Here is a 25,255-nt window from a genome sequence, read left to right as displayed (position 1 = left end):
TGCTTCTCATTTGTTATGAGCCAACTTTTGAAAGAGACATTGGGTCATATGGTTATAAGCAACTAATAGGGTTAAGTACAGAGGAGCTCAAAAGGTCAATTCGCTAATCTTGGAGGACATATGGTGGGCTTTTGTAGAATATGTATTCGATTTCACCAATCCTATCATGATTATGCTTTTGTTTGTCATTACAGATGCACCATGTTTGGGGGATATCAATGATGGCTTGGACACAATAATAGATAAAATAAAACTAGTAATACAAAGAAAGAGAATAACCCAAAAAAATATTTTTCCAAAGAAACTGGAATCAATCATTCATCATTGTTGGAGCACGCCATTTGTAATGTCCCTTTTTTGGGATCCTTAAATTTTTACAGCTTTATTGATATAAAATGTTTATGCATATCTATTTTCCTGATAATATCTCTCCCTTTATATTCATTCATGATAAGGGGTGTGTCTTTCCATTTTGTTAAATTTTATAAGATTATTAATATTAACAATATTATGTTTATATTATACTATTATTAAAATTGATATTATTATATTTTAAGATCAACTATATAATATATATAGTATTAGATTAGTTATATTGAATTTTCTTATGTTTATATTTTTATATTGTTGCCAATATATCATTATATGTCATATAATAATTATTAATATATCGTCATGTATCGTTAATTAATATAAAAACAATATTAGACTATATTTTACTTTAATGTTATTATTTTTAATCATTATTGTTATAAATTATAATATTATTGTAATATATTAATATTATTTCATATCATTTATTTATCTATATCTATTATCTATATATATGCATAAATATATATTAAATAATATTTGTATTTTATAATAGATAATAATATTTATATTACCATAATGGTTTAATATTATTTTATAATTCTTATTTTCTAACAAAACCTATTTTGAAATGGGGGACATCACAGTCCTCCCCTCTCAAAATTTGGTTGTCCTCAAACAAGGACAATATATATAAATATCTCCCTATAAGATTAATATATAGGAAAATATGATGTACAAAGAATACACAAAGTATACATATTGATGCATTAAGACACAAAGTAGACACATGAATGCATGAAGACATAGAGCAGACAAAGTAGACACATGAATACATGAAGACGCAAAGCAGATACAAAGTAGACACATGAATGCATGAGGACATAGAGTAAACACAAAGTAGACATACAAATGCATGCAAACACAAAGTAGACATATGCATGCATACAGAGACAAAGCATACACAATGTATACACATCCTTATAATTTATAATTAGCTAGGGTCAAGAAAAATGATTTACAAAATTAACTCCTTCAATAGAATCCTACAACCACGAATGATTACTAATACATGTTTATATATAAGTTTCAGATAAAATGTGAGTCATGATAAATTACTACAAGCCAATCTCATACTAATCCCAAGAGAAGAACTCTAACCCCCTTAGTCTCGATGGTAGGTGTTAAGCATCCACACGAGATGGCCTACTTAGTGAATGCTTGTTTTGCTTCCATATTTATTTGGAATGATTTATTTTGTTTTACTCTTATTATTATTCTAGTCGAGAACAATACCTAAGTTGTAAATAGATTGCTTAGGCACTAAACCCAACAGTTTCCCTAAAAGTTTACAAGTCCAAGTCCCCAACCTGAAGGTTTACAGATCGCTAACCCCTACCCTACCTTAGGATAACCGGTTGGCTGGATTTACCCTAGCCTCTCTCTGCATACACCATTGTTCTCTCTCCTCAGACTTAATATCAATTATATTGTTCCCTAATTGAATTAGTAGTCCACTTTTAACACTCATATCAACCTCAAAAGGATCGAAGGAGTTTATGTTATCCAAGTTGCCTAGACACCAATTTTGCAATGGATTCCCCTAAACTTAACAAGTCCATGCCCACATACCAAAGGCTTATGGATCACTGACCCCTACCCTATCTTGGGACAAGTATCCAATTCTTTGGATTTATACAAGCCCGTCCTTGGTGTAAAGTTTCTGCAAATTATATATTAATCAAATCTGAGATAATACCTTTTATAACTTGTTGTTATGATCTTCCTTAATTCCAGACCTTTGCAATGAGATGACTATTAATTGCTTTTATGAAATAATTATTTATCTCAGCAAGTATTCGATTTGTGGCAGAGTTTCTTAAAGGAGCAGACTTGATATATTGTTGTGTGTCCTTTGACTACAATCACACCATCCTTATATACCATAGCCAAAGGGTATGTCCCGTAAACGGACATATGACCCTATCTAGGTTGGCCCACAATACCATCTCATAATCAGTGCCTCAAGGAGATGTAGTTTAACAATAAACATAACTAACTTAGTTGATATTAATGCTAATCATATAGTCACCATCAAAGATCGCTGATTATGCCTAACTGAGGAGTAATGTATAAATAGCCTTTAAAACAGTATTATATCAAAGATGAGATCCGTGCGATCTGCATAGTCAGACTAGTATGAGAATCGAAGTTATAGTTTTAATACTCCCTCTTAACTTGATAATCATACTGAGAGATAACATATCTAGCATCATCAATTACAATGAATAAGCATAGAATGATACTCTATATCTATCTGAATCTTCCTCTTAGCATGTAGTATTATTGAACACATGATACTATGTCATACTACTATATCTATGATATGACATATCACTTATACTAGTAATAATAGTATTGCAATGAATACAATATATAAGATAACATCTGAAGAATAATTAAATTCGTCATTTATCTAAGTTGTGACTCATAGGTACTGGCATTCCTATATCACAACATGATCCTGAGTTAAGATCTACCAAAACACAAGATAAACTCTAGAGAATAACAAAATTCTTCCCTTATCCAAATTGTGACTCGTAGACATAACAATGTCTACATCACAATGTGATCTTGAACTCATCTAGCTCTAACAATAGATCTCTATTGTTTAGCACATTATCTAAGAGATCGTCATCTCCCATTATGTCTTTCATACAAGTGTTCATTATCTTAGAGATCGTCGCCTCTAAAATAATGAATACAAATGGTGGAGCCCATAACACTCAATAGCTTGACAATAAAATTATTTTATCAATAGTTTAAAGAATACAAAATGAATTACAATTCAACCATACCAAGACTTTTTTTAAAGTGATCTATCTTCAGAGAGGTTTGGTGAGAATATCTGCTATCTGATCTGAAATGCAAATGTATTCGAATTTTACAATATTCCTGTCTACCATATCAGTTACATAACGGTAAGGAATTTCAATATGTTTGGACCTATCCATGAGAGAGGTTTGGTGAGAATATCTGCTATCTGATCTGAAATGCAAATGTATTCGAATTTTACAATATTCCTGTCTACCATATCAGTTACATAATGGTAAGGAATTTCAATATGTTTGGACCTATCATGGAAAATTGAATTCACAAAAAGCTTGATTAAACTCCAATTATCACAATGAATAATAGTAGGATTCATGGCCTGACCAAATAATCCCACAAGTAACTTTCTAAGCCAAACTGCTTCCCCAGAGGCCATTGTTGCTGCAATGTATTCGGCTGTTGTGAAAATTTGTGCTATTGAACATTGCTTTCCACATATACATGATATCATTGCTGAGCCTATACGAAAACAACATCCTAAAGTGTTTTTCCTGTCAGTAACACTTCAAGCCCAATTTGAGTCTGCATATCCATGTAGGTCTAATTCAACTTTCTCATACTTTAGCCCAAGGTTAAAAGTGCCTTGTAAGTATCTCATGATGTGTTTGACTACAACTAGGTGAATCTCCTTTGGTTCACGCATAAACTGACTTAATGCATTAACAACATAGTAAATGTCAAGTCTTGCATTTACCAAGTACACAAAGGACCCAATCATCTGTCTGTAGAGAGTAGAATCTATGAAAGGTGATTCTGTTGTTGTTTCCTTAAGTTTATGTAAATTACTCTCGATGGAAGAAGACATGGGCCTATAGTTCCACATTCCAAATCTCTTCAAGATGTCTTGTGTATATTTTCCTTGATTGAGTATGATGTTGTCAGAATTCTGCCATACTTCCAATCCTAGGAAGTAATGGAGTCCTAAATCTTTCATCTCAAATTCTCTTATTAGATTTTTCTTGCATTGATCTATGAGATGATCATCACCTGTTATTAGTAAATCATCAACATACAGTATCAAAATCACCATATCATCTTTATCCCTTTTATAATATAGATTTGGATCAGCTTCATTCTTAGAGAATCCTAAGTCGGTGAGATACTTATCAATTCGTTCATACCATGCCCTTCGAGACTATTTAAGCCCATAGAGAGCTTTCTTGAGCCTACAAACAAAGACATTAGCGTTATGAGTTTCAAATCCTTTAAGTTGCTCCAAATGTAACTCTTATGTAATCTTTCCATTCAAAAATGTTGTATTTACATCCATCTGATGCACTTTCCATCCCTTCGATGCTGCAATAGCTAGGACTGTTGTTACAAAGATGTCTCTAACAACAAAAGCAAAAGTTTCTTCATAATCAATCCGCTCTTTCTAAGAGAATTCCCTAGCTACGAATCTGGCTTCATGTTTTTCAATGCTACCGTCAGCAGCATGCTTGATTTTAAATATCCACTTGGAAGAAACAACAAATTTTCCTTCAGGTCTTGGAACAATTTCCCAAACATCATTCTTCATAATGGATTGGTATTCTTTTGTCATGGCATCCTTCCAAGTTGTATTTTAATGGCATTTGAAAGATTAGTTGGTTCTGATTTAGATAAATCATTCATATTTGTTGTATAACTGGAAAATCTTTTGGGTCTTTTGCTTTCTTTGAATGTCCCAGATGGTGCAGCGAAGTCTTGTGCTTCCTCTACTATCTCAATGGCCCAAAGTGGTCTTTTCTTTGTTTTTGGTTTCTTCAAAATTGAGGTTTTTGAATTTCATCTTCAATTTCTTCAATGTTGTCCCTCTGAGACTCAGATTCAATATTTCCTTCAGAACTAGGTAAGGGAGAGGGTTCTCCAGAACTTAAGAGCTCTTTTGAATGCTAAATCTTTTTCAAAAATTACATCTCTACTAAGTTCAATATTTTTCTGCCCAGGTATGAAAATCCTATATGCTTTAGATGTTTCACTATACTCAACAAAAATACCTTTCCTCTTGGAGGGTTCTAACTTAGTTCTCTTTTCTTTTGGAAAATGTATATATACTAGACACCCAAAAATCCTAAGATGACTTATATTAGGTTTAACCTTAGTAAAGACTTCTTTAGGAATTTTATCTCTAAGGTAGGAGTAAGGACTTCTATTTTGTATATAGACAACAGTACAAGAGGCTTCTGCCCAAAGATAATATTCTAGATTTAAATCAAATATTATAGCTCTTGCAACTTCTATAATTGTCCTATTCTTCCTTTCTGCTACCCCGTTTTGTTGTGGGTTATAAGGAACAGTATACTTTCTCTTAATTCCTATTTCTTTACAAAACTCTTTAAACAAATCTGAGGTATATTCCCCTCCATTATCAGTCCTAAGAGTTTTAATTTTATGCCCTAATAAGTTTTCAATTAAAGTTTTAAATTCTTTAAATCTCTTAAGGATTTCTTCTGATTCTTTACATTTTAAGAAGTAAATCCAACTTTTCCTAGCGAAGTCATCTATAAAAAGTATATAGTACCAGAATCCTCCAAGAGAAGGAACAAACATAGGTCCACATAAATCTAAGTGGATTAGTTCCAAAACATTGTTAGTTTTTCTAATGATATCATGAAATGGACTTTTGGTGTTTTTACCCAAAGCACATCCTTTGTATATGCTTGAATGATCTTTATTTAAGTTAGTTAAACCAATAACCATCTTCTCCATAGTAGATAAGGTTTTGAAATTCAGATGTCCTAATCTTCTATGCCATATTTCGTTTATATGAGCAGCTTCATGAATTAAGGCTTGAATGGGTCGACTCGGTTCTGAATTTAATTCATACAAGTACCCCTTTCATTGACGAATCAATTTCACTTTCTTAAATGAGTTCTTAGCCCAGGTTATTACTTTACCGTCCATGAATCCAACATTATGTCCATCATCTTCAAGTGTTGTAATTGAGAATAGATTACTTTGTATTCTTGGTACATAGAGTACTCCTTTGAAAAGAAGAGAATTGACTGACTTTAGTTTCAAGGTGCAATTTCCAATTCTTTTGGCGGAATGTGCTAAATTATCACCGATGGTGACTTCGCCATTAATTTTTCTGATATAGAGTCTAGTGCTTCTCTGTATCCTGTAATATGTCAAGATGATCCACTATCAATCACCCATGCCTTACTTGAGACTCCATTCAATAGTGCCGAATACAATACACGATTCTCAGGATCATAGTTATCTTCTTCGCTAGTAATGTTTGTATAGTTCACTTATTGTTTAGAATTCTCAAGGTAATTAGATCTGTAGTGTCCAAACTTTTCACATTTGAAGCATTTTGTCTTGGATAGATCATTCTTAGGTTTGTCATTCTTTTGATTACCCTTTTTCTTCTTGAAGTGCTTCTTCTTGCCTTTATAAGAATTTGCGTTAAGAACATGAAGTTCTTCATCTTCAGTTTTCTACTTTCCCCCTTTCTTAAGTTTTTTGGATTCTTCCTTGATACAATCTCCCTTAAGTCTATTGAAATCAGGAAAATTGTCTTTGGCACTTACTCCTTGTGCAAACGTTTCCCATGAATCTGGTAATCCATCTACAGTGATTAGTGTTAGTTTTGTGTCATTAATGATGGTTCCTATACTTGCAAGTTTATTTCTTAGACTACCAACCCTTAGGAAGTAATAATTCATCGATTCTCCCTTCTCTATTTGTATATGATTTAGTTGCCTTTTTAGTGCAAGAACTCTAGTTGCATTATTAACCTCATATGCATCTAATAATGCATTCATCATATCAAATGTTGTTTGCTGTTTCAGTAGCATGGGTATTATTTCATTTTTCACTCCATCTAATATGATCTATATGGCTTTCCTGTTTCCTTTACTCCAGATAGTTTTATGAGGTTCAACGGTAGGTTGTCTGGATGCTGAATCAACAAATTGTTTTACATCATTTTCTTCAAAAATTATCATGATTCTAAATTTCCAAGCATCAAAGTGTTCTTTCCCATCAAATGTCTTCGGGTTTGATTGTGTATGTCATTGAAGATAGGAGAATGATGCTAGATATATATCAAGTCTGATTATTTAATTTGTAGAGCCTGGGTTCAACTACCAAAGCTCTAATACCATGTAAAATTTCTGCAAATTCTATACTAATTAGATCTGAGATAATACCTTTACAACTTGCTATTATGATCTTCCTTAATTCCTGACCTTTGAAATGAGATGACAATATTAATTGTTAGTCTCGACTCTCAAATAATTATTTATCTCAACAAGTATTTGACTTGTGGCAGAGTTGCTTAAAGGAGCAGACTTGATATATTGTTGTGTGTCCTTTAACTACAATCACACCATCCTTATATACCATAACCAAAGAGCATGTCCCTTAAAGGGACATGACCCTACCTAAGTTGGCCCACAATACCTTCTCATAATCGGCACCTCAAGGAGATGTAGTTTAACAATAAACATAACTAACTTAGTTGATATTAATGTTAATCATATAGTCACCATCAAGGACTGCTGATCATGCCTAACTGAGAAGTAATGTATAAATAGCCTTTAAAACGGTATCATATCAAAGATGAGGTCCATGCGATCTGCACAGTCAGACCAGTATTAGGATCGAAGTTATAGTTTTAACACTTGGTAACATGACAATCTTCCCTTCTTAGACAAGTAGCAATAGAATTAGTATCAATATATTTTCATAAATAGGAAGTAACATTAACCCTTGTATATCCAATCATGTTACTATTTTCACACAATGAAGAAATGAGTAGGTCTTATCCAAGTTGCCTAGATCAACTTTGCAATAGATTCCCTCAAAGTTTACAAGTCCAATTCTACATCCCAAAGGCTTACAGAACATTGACCCCTACTCTATCTTGGGACCAAGATCCCATTGCTTAGATTTATACAAGCCCCTCCTTGGTAACACCAGACACTTCCTTGCATAAATCAAATAATAATATTGATGATAACGTTCTATTTACAATTGTAACTATTTAATAGATCTTGAGTATGTACATTCTTATATATATATATATATATATAGATAATAATAGGATTCATTTCTTTCCTAATCTCTTCCTTATGAAGAGTAACAAGTAAATCTTCTGTATTCATTTCATCTGCTGCAATAATGGATCTATGTCCTATAGATTGCCAAAATTCAATTAAGTATTAAATTATATATTTCCAATTCAATCTATAGATTCAATTACTGAATATTGTTTTGTCCTCCTATAAACTTATCCAAATTACTCATAACATTATTGATTAATAATTATTATTTTAGATTGGTCAAATTTATTGGAAATATAAGTTCAAATACGGTAAAGATTAATTTACATTAATCTTTAATATAAAATATATGAATACTGTATAGTTGTCATAATTATTAATCTGATGTGATAAATAGATATCAACATTAATATAATATAATGTAAACATATACTTACAATATACACACAGTCGAATCATTATCCCTTAACAACTATGAGTCTTTTCAATGTTTGAAGCCCCCTTCATATATGTCCTTTTGACCTTCCCAAGGTTAAGGGCAATAACTTATTACTTCCGTCCTCTTTCAGCACCTTAAACCAAATGGAAGGTTTTTTTTTATTTGTCATCTCTAGTACTTACTGTGTGGGAAGGTATTTCATTATTTATCATCTTCAGTACTTGATATAATTTGTAATAAAGCCTTACGTAAGTTCTATGAAATAAGGGACCATAAACTCATGAACTTATTTGGTACAGGTTTCTTTCCAAATAAGACTCTAAAAATTCCATATCAAACTTCGTTTGATGATAATTAATGCCCCTTAGTATAAGAATGATATATTATGATTTACTTTACAATTGATTATCTTTGGGGCACAATAGATATCACTGATGATTTCAATCATTTTATAATGTACCACTTGTAAAAGAAAATATCCTAATTATCTTAATCACTTTATGGTTTCCAGGAATAATGAAGATATGCTATCTCTAATGGACTTCAGCAATTACGTCATGATTACTTTTACTAAGCTGTGATATATGACTATGGATTTGACTCTCCTATTACTTATATAATAACACGACTTGTGTTGTAACTGATTTAGTCAAATAGGAAAATGTTTAAGAAGATATTCGAATGTATGGGTTAGAATTAAGATTTGCCTTTGTTTTCTTTTACAAATCATTTCCTTACATCATACATCAATTCATTTTTTTTCCCTTTTGAGGAGTATATAACACCCAGCCATGCTTACTTGTCTCTTTGACTCAGTTTGTCCAATTAATCCCTTTATCAATAAGTGGTGTGGAAATTCTCGATATAGGTCAACTCAAACATATTGTTGTTTATCATTCCTCAAACCTTTAATTTGCTGATACTTATCTCAAAGCAGTCTTTTTAACTCCTCAATGTTGCCATTCATTGACATAGTGTTTCTTCGAATGTTAATACATATGTCATTGGTATCTTCCGATCCACATCAGACCTTATATGTCATTGGTGTCTACTTGCATCATGACACTCAAAATGTTATTGCAAACATCTGAAAGGTGAGATGTTCTAAAATTATTGTAACCAAACGAATTCCTAAAAGTTGTATATAGTAGAAGCAATTGTATTCCCCTTTGTAAACCTGATGATAGTTCTCAATATCAACAATGATATATGGTGATACCTGAAAAAGTTATACCAGATATTGTCATGAGGAAGTTTGGATTCATCCTGTATTAAAAGTCTTATGATAATGACTCAAAACACTCATTTTCTCTGCACTTCTCAATGATTATCTTCATCCCTGCATTATCATATATGAACTGGATCATCAATGTATCCTCATTCTTAATCTAATCACTAGTTAGATTTATTTGTTTTTCATATCTGATTTATTTATGAGTCAACAATTTAATAACATTGTATTCTCTAACCAACCATTTGCTATTTGATTAGATGTTCTAATCTTTAACTGATGACCATAATCTCTAAGTCATACTACTACGATGTGGTATATATTTCTCACCATTTGCCCCTCGTTTCAGAATTCTTAGACAAATTGTATCATTTTTATCCATTAAGTGTTGTCAATGTCTTTATATCCAAATCACTCTGTGAATGCCAAAGAGATTCTCTGGTTTATATCGTAATCTCCAAATATCCTAGGATTAATATAGCTTGTACCCAAATGTGATTCTATGTGCTTCCAATCTCCTATAATAAGCGAAACTAGAATCATTCGCAGAGTATAAGAAGTGGAATTTTCTGGTATAGTCGCTAGTGTATATTTGCAGCATTCCAAATCCTAGAAGCTACCACTCCACCTTGACAATTCAATGCAAAATTTCTTAAGAATAAATTAGGGTATTCTCTGCCTAAGACTTGTAGCTCCCAATGTACAATGGAAATTAGTCACATTCATTTGGTATCTATTTTGACTACAGAAATGTATTTCATGTCTCGATTACATTGAAACAGTTTTCACTTCATTTGCATTACTGCTTGAACAAATATATCCATTTCAACTCACTTCATCACTACTATTTTCAAATCATTATACTTATTTAGCGGAACTTAATAGTCTTCCCATACGAACTCCTTAATCTTTCCCTTGGCTTCCTGTAATATCTTCCATGTCTGTCATTTCTCTAGGCTGGCAGGAACATGCTCTGAACTCATCATTTACTGATTCACCCATTGCATTGTTGTGTTTTCTTCTTTCCATTTCTAATGCTCTTTGGGCTTTCTGACTTTGTTCCATGAACAGAATGGCAGGATGATGGTTCTCATACCAATTGTAATGTCCCTTTAGGGGATCTTTTGATTTTTAAAACTTTATTGATATTGTTAAAGTAGATTAGATTTATTGTTAATCAGGAATAAAGTTATTTTCAATTCTATTGTCTCTAGAATAATGCTCTTACTAACTTATATTGCTTTGCAGATTGCTATCAGAATAATTAGACAATGCTATGTCACAAGAAATGTAGATAGTTCTGATATTGATAATATTTTACTTGTTTCCTAATTTGTATCACAAATTTCTGAATATAAAAAAGAGAGATCGAACCGAATTAAGAAAGTCGGTGTAGTGAATATCATGTCCCATAGGCTATGCTTCATGGACGTTAAAATCTCATCTATCTATCTATCTAATGATTTTGGTACTTGTCATTTCATCGATCAGATTTGAATACATACATACATATATAGCTGAGTCACATTGTTCGCCGAATTTTTGGCCTTAGGGTTGAATTTCGGCAAATTCATAAATTTTTTTTAAAAAGTTCGAAAAAAATCGGCTTAAATTCATAAGGCCGAAAAAATAGTTGTCGTTTTCTTTAAAAACAATAGTGGCAGTTTTTTAAGGTTTTTGGCGATTATTCTTATAAATAAATGTCTTTGGCATACACAAAATGCGTCCAACGAAGAAAATTTCTGAACGGCTAGGGAATATCGGGGCAGCCATTGTTTGTCATTTTTAGCATTAGATCCAGGCCGCCATTGTCTGCAAAACATCATGGTAGGTTGTAGTGGATTGTGGATCATTGTCCGCAATGTTCGTGGGTCTAGTTTGCAATCATTGCCTGCAAATCATCACTGCCTATCGTGTTAATAAATCATTGTCGCCTCGCCTCAACATTCAACCTGTTCAAAGTTCCATTCCTCACCTCTTTCGAAAGTCGTTGTTCCATTTTCACACTTCAATTTGTGTTGTCTTTATGTGTTTATATTGTTAAAGCATTCAGGTTTGTTTAAAATGTTAAGTATTTATTATTTTGTATATTTATTCATTATTATTTTACTTATTGCTAGATTACTTTATTTTTATTATTATTAATTTTGTTTACTGTAATGTAGATATATTTCTACTAAAACATTGATATTTATTATTTTATATGTTTATTCATGAATAGTTTTATTAATGTTTATTAATAATTTTATTTCAAATCATTTGGCAATGATAAACTATTTTGATAATTTATTGGATATATTCATATATTTTTGAAAAGTTATATAACGTGAATTTACTGCCGAATGTTTTTTCGAATTTTTTTTACCTTACCAAACTTCATCCAAACTTCATAGTTCTCAAACTTGAACTCGAACTCGGACCTTGTGACTTAGATATATAGGTTTGAAGGGACATGATGATGAATAGACACAACATGGAGACATGTCTCTCCACCATTATGTCTACCTACCATTTCATAACCGGTATCTCTAATCAAACTAATAGTAACCAATTTTATCAGTGATATAGCAAGCATAATCAAATCCGAATCTAATCTATTATTGCTGCAATATACACATTATCAATGGCAGTGATTTATGTCCAATATAGATTAAATCAATACTCATTTAAATAGAAAACATAATGATATTCAATATCAATTAAATGCAGATCAATAAGTACAGATTTATACTTGGAATAAATAACAGTAATAATAATCAAGTTTATTAGCACGAATGGTGATTTAAATTCTCATATGATCAATATAATGATTTATGGTTTAATATTTAATTATGTATGTATGTATATTGATATACATGCATGCATAGAATCACAGATCATTCTATTGATAATTATTATTCATGTTTATCAAATTGAAGCTCTCATTATTAGCACTCCCTCTTAACTAGGGAAGATAAACTCAATCCAAGTATCTAACACAATAGATCCATTTATCGTGAGAGAGAGAGAGATCACCTCATTGTGATATCAGGAGATATGGTATACACTAGAATATCAAGTCACATGATATTCTCCTGTTAGTACCCAAGGTGGTCTTAGTTTTTATACTTTTAGTTTTAGAGGTTGAACCTCTTTGAACCACTTCGAACTGAAGTTCAAAGTAGTTCGACAGTTCAAAGCAGTTCAGTTCAAAAATGCAGAACGGTTAGAAAAGTTCAGAAATTTTGTCTCAATGCATTCGCTAGGTTCGGTTTGTTAGTCCCATGACTTCAAGAAAGTGCAAGGGTGCAGATTAAGCGAAGTTCAGATTCTGGATTTGAAATGCAGATTTTTCAGTTCATAAAGTTCGGAGTCCCTGTTAGTGCCCGATATGGTTTTAAAACTTCAAGTGCAGATTTGTCGAATCACTTTGAACTGAAGTTCAAAATAGTTCGATGGTTCACATCAGTTCAACATGTAGATTCAAAATCTCAGACTCAAAACTGTCAACTCCATTGATTCATAGCAGAAGTGTTCAACGAAAAGTTATCAGAAGTGCAGGTTCAATGATTTATTATGAGAAGTTCATTCAAAGGTTCAATGGTTTAGGTAGCCCGTCTTGCAAGTTCAACACAAGAAAAGTTCAGACTCAAGGTTCAAAGGCTTATTTCTGACCCATTGGAGTTCAACAATTCATAGTTCCAGTCACAATTCATTGGTTTAGAGGGATATTTTAAATTGGATTCAGAACGACTTGATAAACTTCTCCCAAGTTCAAACCTGTTTGGGTATCTACATTTGAAGTTAATCATAGTTTTCATAGGTTCAAAATCTGATTCAAGGGGTGAGCTTATTAATTCAAGAATGCAGTCCCTTTTAAAGGATCAAATTCAGAAGTTTGGGAAATTTCTGATTCATAATAACTCAACGGGCATAAAGGTGGTTATCAACTTACATTTGAGCTCTATCAATTTCTTCAAATCCGCATAGATTCATATACATCATTCGTGCAATCATTGTCACCTGTTCATATTGTCAGGAAAACATTGAGTTTACAACCAGTGCATTAATTTCCAGATCTGCGACAAATGCTATGAGAAAGAGGAAGAACTCGATGGAATAGGCAATATGGGAATGCATCACTCTTCAACATTTCGCCTATGGACACATGGAGCCTGCGACATCATACATCTCAAAGACCCGAGCATTAGTTGAGACTATTATGCTATATTGATAATTGCTCAAAGCATAAGCTTGGGCATCTCCGTATAGAGGATCGTGGACTTGGATATAAGTAAGATGTTTATGGCACATGAAAGAAGGAAGTAGTTACAAACTCCCATAAAGACACTTTGTTTAGCAACCTCAATTGTTTAGTAAAACATTTGCAAAGTGTAATGATAGATGCCGATAACAATAGGATACACGAGATGCAGATATATATGCGTGGAAGGTTTATATCAAAGCAAATGGTGAGCTGCGGCAGTCCACATGTCTATTTCACAAAATGATAACACGAATGATAATATAAAACGCAAATAGAGGTCCTGCATTCTTTCCAAGCCCGATAACAGTTTGACAAAGGAACATGAATCAATTCTTGTCAAATCTCCATTAAGCGGCAATAATATAGTGCAGATGTAGACAGTTGGCAGCAAGTTATGAAAAGGGTACGCAATTTATTCCTCACAGGCAGATTGGCAGTCATTAGATATAGTGCCAGACGTGAAGGAGACCTTCAAATTGAAGGTAATTGAGCCACGGGTTTTCAAGGAGATAATACGAACTAGTGCATAGCAAAGGCATCGGGTCTATCATGAGGTGAGCATTCCAAAACATGAAGATTGATACTAACTTCCAAACTCGAGTTGCCTCCAAAGTTAATGCATAAGGTGTAAAGCCGAAATCTCAAAGCATTAACAAAGGAGATATCAAGATTATCGTGGTGCTTCCTTTCTAAAAGATTTTGAAAATCATTTAGCACACAATGGTATTATTAGAAGGTGAAAAGACTGGACATCCAAGAAGTAATTTCAAGAATCGGTTACGGAAACTGAACAGCTACCGACAATAGAGAAAGATAAATACATCTTAGCAATGGTGCAAAGGGGGATTTTTTATTTTTTTCACGGGTTCTTCCGGCAACTACAGACTGTGTGTTGTGGGCAGGGGGAGATTCTTCAGTTCTGAGGGAAGGAATACAGACTTTGAAGCTGTAGCAGAGCAGAGCTTTATTTGCTAGACTTTGTGTTAGTGATTAAAGGGGATTTTGATTTTGAATGTAATGTAGGAGAGATGGTTTTCATTTTCTGATGCATGTGTAATAGGATCTTTGTAGTCTTTTACAACTTAAAGAGGGGAGGTTTGAAAGACATCTGCAAATTAGAACTTTGAGTCTATGTAGTTTTCTTTCCACTGATGGTTATGTTGCTGTAACTTTCAGTTTTCTTTAAGTGCATCAGGTGTGCTATTTTCTGTATGCATTTGATATCAGAATCTTTTGGAAGCTTTGATTCGTTTTTCCTCAGGAGAATGGAAATTGTTCTTTGACTTTATCCTTTGTAATGCAGTATACAGCAGGTTAACTTTGTGTAATCTATTTTATTCTGTTTCCTTTCTTTTTAGTTCTTAGGTTTCGCATCTACTCTGTGTTTACAGGTAGATGTTAGATATCCTTTTGTGCTTTCTGGTAAAAGCACTCACATTTAATTCACTGTAAATCTTGCACGAGGAGCTGTACCCGATAAAAATTCAGAGGAAGGTTATCAATCCATGATAACCTATCCAACTGTTGGTGCTGGTTTGTCCTTTCACTTGGGCATTCAGGGTCGGGTTTGCATACATTTTCTCGAAGGACAATCTGTTCACTAACATCTCCATAACTCAAAAATTATCTATAGTATGGCATGTGCACTAACATCAAGTCTCATAATGCCTACCATATGATGTTAGATCATGGCATATCCATGGCTATATTATCCACCATAATTATCTCTTAAAGATCATTATGACTTACCAAAGATATCAAGTCTCGTGATATCTACCATAATGTCTAAGATATGTCACTTATCATGACATGTCCACGGATATCAAGTCACATGGTATCCATCATCATAGTAAAATAGATCATTGTAAAGTCGTCACCTTACAATGTCAATCAAATACAAGTGTTAAATATTGAAAAGTCATCACCTTTCAACAATGTCATGGAGTCACACACATGACAACAAAAGAGTTTACACATTAAAGATCTTTTGATAATAATACAACTAAGGAATAATTGAGAAGGTCTCAAATTTAACTTACATTTTCAACCATACCAAGTTTATCCCGAAAGTGTACAACTTTTACCCTAGAGAGAGGTTTGGTGAGAATGTTAGTTGTCTAATCATTTGTACTAATATACTCCAACTGAATCACATTCTTTTCTACCATGTCTCTAACATAGTGATAAGAAATTTTGATGTGTTTTAATCTATCATAAAACATTGGATTCGTTGAAAGCATGATGCGACTTTGAATGTCACAATTGATAATAGTAGGATTGAATGGCTCACCAAACAGTCCTACGAGCAATTTCCTAAGCCAAATTGCTTCTCTTGCTCCCATGGAGCCTGCAATGTACTCAGCTTCTATGGAGCTTTGTGCAACTGAGGATTATTTCCTACTAAACCATGAAATTGTGGTTGATCCTAAATTGAAACAATATCCAAATGTGCTTATTCTGTCAACCACATTTCTGACCCAATCTGAGTCTGTCTATCGATGTAGATCTAGGTTTGCATGTTTGTATTTGAGACAATATCCAATTGTACCTCCAACATATCTCAAAATACATTTTTCTACAACAAGATGTATCTCCTGTGGTTCACACATAAATTGCTAAGAGCATTCACTATATAGCAAATATTAGGTCTCGTGTTGACCAAATACATCAAGGATCCAATTATGTGTCTGCATGGGATCAGCAAATTCCAAGTTTAACTATTGCTTCCTTAAATTCGTGCAACTTTGTTTACATGGGTGTAGACATGATTCTACGCTCCATTCCAAACCTCTTCCAATTGTCAATAGTATACTTTCCTTGATTAAGAGTGATGCAGTTTGCCTGTTACCAAACTTATAATCCAAGGAAGTAATGTTGGATACCCAAATCCTTCATATTAAATTTTGAAGCTATACACTGGGAGATTAGGTGATCATCTCTTGCGATTAATAGGTCATCAACATATAAAATAAGATTTAACATATCACCATCAATTACCTTCAAATAGAGATTTAGATCTAGATCATTCTTTGAAAACCCTAATCCCACGAGGTGGTGATCAATTCTTTCATACTAGGCTCTAGGGGCTTGTTTAAGTCTATATAAAGCCTTCTTTAATCTACAAATATGCAATTCAACATTATGTATGACAAAACCTTGGGGTTGTCTAAATATACTTCTTCAATCATGTCATTCAGGAATGCAGTCTTCACATCCATTTGATGGATCTTCCATCCTTTTGATGTTGCAATAGCAATTACGGCTTTGACTGAAGTGTATCAAGCAACAAGTGTAAAGTCTCTTCATAATCAATGCCCTCTTTTTAAGAGAAACCTCTAGCAACAAACTGGGCTTTATGTTTCTCAATACTACCATCTACAACATGTTCGATCTAGAAAAGCCATTTTGATGATACAACAAATTTTCCATTGGGTCATGGCACGATGTCTCATACATCATTTTTTACAATGGGCTGGTACTCTTTTGACATAGCATCTTTCCATACTTGACGTTTGAGAGCTTCTCCAACACAGGATGGTTATGATTTTATGATCTCACTCATCAAGGCAACATAACTAGAGAATCTATGAGGTCACTTGTTCTCCCTAAAGGTTCCCTTTGGCAATGCATACTTCTCTGCTTCTTGAATCATTTTTCCACCTCAAAGTGGTGTCTTTTGATTATTGTTGGGTTAATCTAAGTGAGCAGTTTGACTTACATTTTCAATCTCTTCAGAAGACTCCCTTTGGGCCTCAGGAACATGATCCTCTTCCATATTTTGGGGAGGATCTTGATCTTCTATCTCAAGAGAGCTCTTGGATCTCCTGAAGGCAAAGTCTTCGTCAAAAATGACATCTATGCTCTGTTCAATTAATTTTGTCTAGATATATATATATATATATTCTATAAGCTTTAGAAGTTTCATTGTATCCTACAAATACACTTGTCCTACCTGAGGGTTCTAACTTAGACCTTTTTCTTTATGCACATGAATGTAGACAAGACAACCAAAGATTCTTAGATGACTTATATCAGGTTTGATGTCGATCTAAGTTGCATGGGTACCTCCCCCCTCCCCCGTGACCTACAAAAGTTCGAACCAGTTTGAAGTTCGGGTCCAATTCGAACTTGGTTTGACTCGGGTTCCAAAATTTGCCTACTGATTTCATCTGGTTCAAACCCAAGTGAAGAACCAGGCCAAAAAGATTGAATCAAGTTTGAACCACATGCTTTTTGAGCCCCGCAGACGGCAAAAAAGTGTTTTTTTTGTAAAATTTATCAAGTTGTTGGCATCCACAACCCTAAAAGGTTCTTACGAAATTCTTTAAGTGGCCTCTCATTGTCATTTTTTGAAGAATTTGATGCCAACAGCATTTTTGCTGCTGCTGATCTCATTGGTCTTAGCTCTATTGCTGAGTCAACTAATGCTAGAGAAGAAGAAAATGAAGAAGGAGAAGAAGATGAATATGAAGAAGAAGATAACGAGAGAAGAACTTAAGTATTAATAGATTTTTATTCCATTAGTTGAACAATGAATGTGAAACAATGATACTTGAACTTGATGCTACAATTTATTTTTAGTGTTTTGAATCTTTGATGTTGAACTATATGATGGTATGAGCACTATGACTATATGATGGTAAGATCACTATGATTACAAGTTTATGGTGTTTTTGTTATTTAAATGTGTTTATGCTACTATGCTACATTCTAATTCTAACTCATACTTCATAAATATGTATATATACATATATATTTTATAATTTTTATATGTTTTGTACTAATGAACCCAAACCCCTTTCCCAAATTTTGAGGAAGTTTCCAACCGGTTCTTGAACTTCGAACTTGGAACCAAACCCGAACCAGTAAATTAGTGTCGATGAATGCTTCTTCAGGGGTTTTATTGTCTAGGAGTGAATAAGGACATCTATTTTAGATGTAGACAATTGTCCTAGAGGCTTCAACCCAAAATAAAGTTTCCATATCTTAATCATACAACATAGCTCTAGCAGCTTCTACAATGGTCTTATTCTTTCTTTCTGCTACCTCATTTTGTTGGAGATTATGATGTGCAAGAACTCCCTCTTAATCCCTTAATTTACACAGAGCTCTTTGAAGGTGTTTGAAGTATATTCCCTCTCATTATCTAACCTTAATGTTTTGATTTTCTTCCCAAACATGTTTTCCAAACGAGCTTTGAATTCCTCAAGCCTCATAAGGGTTTCTTCAAAGTCTTTAAATTTAAGAAAGTATATCCAAGTTTTCCTAGAGAAATCATCTACAAAAAAAATGAAGTATAAGAATCCTCCTATAAAGGTTATAGACACGAGTCCACATAAATTAGAATGAATTAGTCCTGCTCCATTTTTAGATTTGCTAACACTCTTTTGGAAAGTTCCTTTTGTATTCTTTCCTAGGGCACAACCCTTGCATGTTACTTCATGAGTTTGATTTAGATTGGGCAAACCAATCACCATTTTTCCTATCGAAAAGCACGAAAATGGAGTTGTCCTAATCTTTTGTGCCAAATCTCATTTGAGTTTGAAGTCTCATGAATTAGGGCCTAAGTAGGATTAGTGGATAGTTAGTAAAGACATCTATGTCTAATTCCTATAGTATGAGCCTTCTTGATAATAGTCCTTTGGCCATGCTAGAACTTTGCCTTCCATAAAGGTTGTTCTACACCCTTTGTCTTCAAGGGAAATAATGGAGACCAAATTCTTTTTTATTCGTGGCAGAAATAATACTCCTGTGAGTTGAAGAGATATGCCTGAATTCAAATTTATGGTACAGGTTCCAATCCCTTTGACTGGGTAGTTAGAATCATCCCCAATAGTTACATCCTCATCAGACTTTTCTCCCAGAGTGTCTAGGTGTTCTCTGAATCCAGTAATATGGCGTGGGGATCCACTATCAATCACTCAAGTGATGAATTTGTTTGAAACTCGACTTGATAAGGATGAATAGGAGACAAGTTTCTCTTAGTCATTTTCCTTGCTAGCTTTTCCAACTTCAGCAAAGGAGGCTTGTTGTTTTGCCCTATCAGGGCACTTTATGGCATAAAGTCCATACTTATCACATTTGAAACATTGTATTTGAGATGTGTCCTTTCTCTTCTTGGAAAAGTCTTTTCTATAGTACTTTTGTCTTTCTTTCTTTTGCAGTTCTTTTTCTTTCCTTTCTTATGAGAGTTAGCGTTCAATACATGAATATCTTCATTGGTGGTATTTTGGTTAATCCCCCTAGTGATCGATCTGGATTCTTCTTGAATGCAATCTGTTTTCAAACAATCAAACTTAGGGAGTTTTTAACATGCTCTTATTCCTTGAATAAATGATTTCCATGATGATGGGTGTTCACCTAGAGCCATCAATGTTAACTCCTTATTGTCAATTTGATGACCAGTTATAGAAAGTTGGTCTCTCAATTCAGTGATCCTCAAAGTATGTTGTGACAATTTCTCCCTTATTCATCTTCAAGTGATAGAGATATCTTTTCAATGTGAGAGCTATGTTGGTATTGTTTATTTCATACGTATCTTCAAGAGATTTGAACATGTGGTATGTTGTGTCACATTTTGATATAATTGGAACTATGTGGTCCCTAATTGCATCCACAATCATTTTCATAGCCTTTTCATTGTTCTTGTTCCATTAAGTTTTCTCGGGATCATTTTTTGGTTCAGGTGTGTTTGCTTTTACAAATGAATCTAGTTCATTTTCCTTCAAGATTAGCATAATCTTCAACTTCAATGATACAAAGTTTAATGCTCCTTCAAGACAATCTTCGAATTTGATTCTGCTTGTCATTATAACAAATGGAATAAGATTTCTCCTTTAAGAGCAAATTGATATTCTAGATAATCTGCTATCTCAAATCTCATTGGATCTACCTTAACTAGGCTCTGATACCATTTTTAAGTAGATTAGATTTATTGTTGATTAGGAATATAGTTATTTTCAATTTTATTGTCTCTTGGATAATGCTCTTAGTAACTTATATTTCTTTGCAGATCAGTATAAGAATAATGAGACAATGCTATGTCCCAAGAAATGTAGATAGTTCAGATATTGATAATATTTTATTTATTTCTGAATTTTGTATCACAACTTTCTGAATATAGAAAAGAGAGATTGAACTCCACATGACTTGCATTAATGATTTTGGTACTAGTCATTTCATCGATCAGATGATGATGGACAGACACAACATGTCTCTCCACCATTATGTATACATACCATTTCATAATCAGTATTTCTAATCAAACTAATAATAACCGATTGTTATTGGTGATATAGCAAACATAATGAGATATGAATCTGTTCTATAATCGCTGCAATATACACATTATCAATGGCTGTGATTTATGTCCAATATCGATTAAATCTATACTCATTTACATAGCAAAGATAATGATATTCAATATTGATTAAGTACAGATTTATAATTAGAATAAATAAGAGTAATGGTAATCAAGTTGATTAGCATGAATGGTGGTTTAAATTGTCATATGGTTGATATAATAATTTATGGTTTAATATTTAGTTATGTATGTATGTATATCAATATACTCAATGTATATTTATAAACATGCATGCATAGAACCATAGATCATTCTATCGATAATTATCATTCATGTTTATCTAACTGAAGCTATGATTATTAACAGATATAAAATGTTTCCACATATCTATTTTCATGATAGTATCATTCCATTTTGTTAAATTTTACTATATTATTAATATTAATATTATTATGTTTATATTATTAAATATTTATTAATATTGATATTATTATATTTGTAATATTAAATATTATTATATTTTAAGATCAACTATATAATATATATAGTATAATGTTAATTATATTGAATTTTGTTATATTTTTATTTTTATGTATTGTTGCAAATCTATCATTATATATGATATAATAATTATTAATATTTGTCAAGTATCATTACTTTAAATAATATTAACGATAGATTATATTTTACTTTAATATTATTATTTTTAATCATTATTTTAATATATTAAAATAATATACTATCATGATATATTGATATTATTTTATATCATTTATTTATTTATCTATTTTTATATTTTATATATACTAAATTATATTTGTATCTTATAATAGATAATAATATTTATATTATCATAATGGTGTAATATTATTATATAATTATTATTTTCTAACAAAACCTATTTTGAAATGGGGGACATCACACCATTGCACCTCCTTACAAGTGCCCTATCTCCAAGGTACAATAGCAATGTTGTACATTCTTTGCTAAGGAAATTACCGCCATATAGAGATTCTAAAGTTGCTATTGAGCACAAACAAGCATTTAGTAGTCTTCTAGAATCCAAAAGTGGAGAAAAGATAATGAGAGAATTTGGTTTGTTTGTCTTAGGAATAAGTCACACTTCTTGTGTTGTAAATGACCATTCCAAAATGGATGTCATTAAATGGCGGTACTTCCATAGTCAAGGTTATATGTGCCTCTAACCTATTGCAATCAAAATCCTCTCACAATTTTTTTTACCACCCGTGTTGTAGAATTTAGCACTTAAACATTCTTTAATTTATTTTGCATTTCTTATCTTTTATTTTGTTGGTTCTCTCCAAGTTGCAAGTTCTTATGTGGCTGAACAAAGTTGAAGAACATGCTCATTTCTCCACTCCTTGAAATTTAACTGGTTGGCTTCAAAAAGAGCCAATTGTTTTTTGCAAGAAACTTGGGGACGGCCAGCAGTACCAAGGACTGTTTTGCCGTCCCCTCTCTATCCCCAAAACTACTAGCCATCCCCTTTTTTCCAGCCAATCTAGTAAAGACAAAAGACCCCCCAAAAAAAATCAATTTTTGTTGTTCACATGGGCCCCAAGTTGTCGTAAAGACATAATAAAAACATGCAAACTATATTTGGTCCATTAAAACACTAACTCTTCTACTGATTTTTAAATTTGACATATTTGCTAAGAGGGAGGAAAAAAACATAGAGCAACACTAGGAGTGAGAAAAGATTGCATTTAATATTTACTAACTATTTTAGTTGAACTACTCTTTATTTCATTCTGATATCATGCATGATACTTGGAGCCCTTAGGCATTTTGACTTTTGCTATATATGTATGTGATATTGTTTAATGGAAGTACTTAGTATTTGTCATTTGATAAATTTTCATGTATTGATCTTCTAAAATGTCTATGGTAAATGGTTTATCAATGTTATGATATGGATATTTGAATTTTGTCTCTATATGTAAAAAAATTCCATAAGTTTTTAATCGTCGTCCCCTGAGGTCCCGTCCGTTAAATTTTGGTTTCGACCCATACCTGTACTGGAAACACAACCCAGTCCCATTAAACATCCCCATCCCAAAAACGCCGTTCAATTGTGAGCCTAGAAATATATTATATGGCTTATTTGAATATTGTTAAACTATCAATTGGCATTTAGAATTCATCTTTGGCATTTGCCATTGATCCATGAGAAAGTATCATACTATCATAGTTTTACATATCTGTATGTTTCTTTAATGTTTTTGTATATATAATTATATATATTGATATATACAGACACACACACACGTACCCAAACACCAAAAATATTTGCATGTGCCCACGTACTGGATTCTCCCACCCAAACAGGTAACTAAGGTCTGAGGCATCAAATTATGGAAGGATTGCTACAACCTATACATACCTTTGCTAGTACATCTGGCAAGGACCGCCCACTCAAGGCACTAGAACAATTTGCCAGATAATATTAAAAGGGACATGGATATGTCCTAAAAGAGAAGCCATATTTCCTACAACTGCGGCATCAAATTTGAAAAGATTGCTACAGTAGATATCTTTGCTAGCACTTCAGGTAAGGATTCCCCCCTCAAGGCACTAAGACTGTTACACTAGTTCTCCACAGTTGCTGGTTATCCTTCTCATGTGTGCTATTCCACTTTTGAGGCAGAATAATTTAATTCAAGTATATCCCATGCCAGATATTTTTAAATCTATGGGCCACAACAGTCCTGCTAGTATCATAATTCATAGCACTCAACTAGTCAACTACTCTAAAAAAAGTAAAAATCAGCAGATGAATTTCTTTAGCAAAAGGAAACACGAGTACAGGCTATCTGCAAGGTTCTTTTGCAAATAACGTGTACCATATAAGAACTGTAAATAAGAATAAACCTGAAGGGATAAAATAGCACGCTCTGTGAAGTTTTTCACAGACTGATGTGCATTATCAGGAATGTATTTTGCAAGCCTCTTCAGATGTGCTTGTTCTTCTCGAGCACTCAATCTGCCATAACCAGCATAACAATGTAGAAGCTCCCTCAAATACGGAGCTCTCCTCATTGTATCCTCCAGAAATTCCTATTGAAAGTTGCCAAAAGGAACATCAATTAAAGCTATAATGGGAAAGTTGTAATTGAACCCTAAATTTTAATGTGTACTTGAAATGCAAACTCTAGGACAGAATAATATAAAGTAGAAATGGACAATAGCATAGAGCAAGAAACCCTGCATAAAATGGCAACAAAATTTATAAGAGACTTACAAAATTGCATCAATACACCAGATATATATTTAGGGCACCAAAATATCCAAATAATTTTCTCAAAGATTTAAGCTGTCACTGAGGAGTTCACATGATAAATTTAGGATAGCCATACATTAGTTCCTATTTAAGGATGTTTAAAAACTGTAATGTTGAATTGAGAATACGGAGGATGCAGCAACATAAAAGATTATCACTGGGGCTTCCCATAAGCACACTCTTCAAAAGTGCAAATGTGAACCTTTTTCAGACGAGAAAAAATCACGACTAATACAACATTAGGGTATTTCACTGTTTAATCAAACAAACCATAGAGTTTACAGACCTAATGTTCTCAGATTCTCCACAGGATATATTATATTGTTCATAATGCCAAAAAAGAAAAAGAAAAATCAAACAGCGGGAAGGTTGTATCTTTGAGGTTTCTATATGCTGTTTCCCAGGTCAACTTATCAACTTTGGCCTAGTTTGATGTGGATGAAAAGCATGTGAAATCATGAAAAATCACACAGGAATCAACATGTGGTATAGAAATACAACGCTTTACAAATCTAGGACACAATAGATGACAATGCA

The 25,255-nt window shown here is 32.9% G+C and overlaps 1 protein-coding gene across 2 annotated transcripts in view; it reads right to left on the bottom strand.

Moving 5' to 3' along the window:
• The window catches only part of LOC149548225 (hydroxyproline-rich glycoprotein family protein), a 117,940-nt gene that overhangs the window by 43,686 nt on the left and 48,999 nt on the right, over nt 1–25,255 (bottom strand). The window contains exon 3 of one of the 2 annotated variants that reach the window (XM_089792272.1): nt 24,310–24,495. The exons of the other annotated variant lie outside the window; for it this stretch is intronic. Coding sequence (XP_089648398.1) covers nt 24,310–24,495 — 186 coding nt within the window. The remainder of the gene's footprint in view (nt 1–24,309; nt 24,496–25,255) is intronic. 2 annotated transcript variants of the gene reach the window in all.

This window comes from Cupressus sempervirens, chromosome 7 (assembly GCF_028749045.1).
Source record: "Cupressus sempervirens isolate cs-2001-9-10 chromosome 7, ASM2874904v1, whole genome shotgun sequence".
NCBI lineage: Eukaryota > Viridiplantae > Streptophyta > Pinopsida > Cupressales > Cupressaceae > Cupressus > Cupressus sempervirens.
Note: the sequence above shows the minus strand (reverse complement) of the source record. Positions and strands in the feature narration are given on the sequence as shown.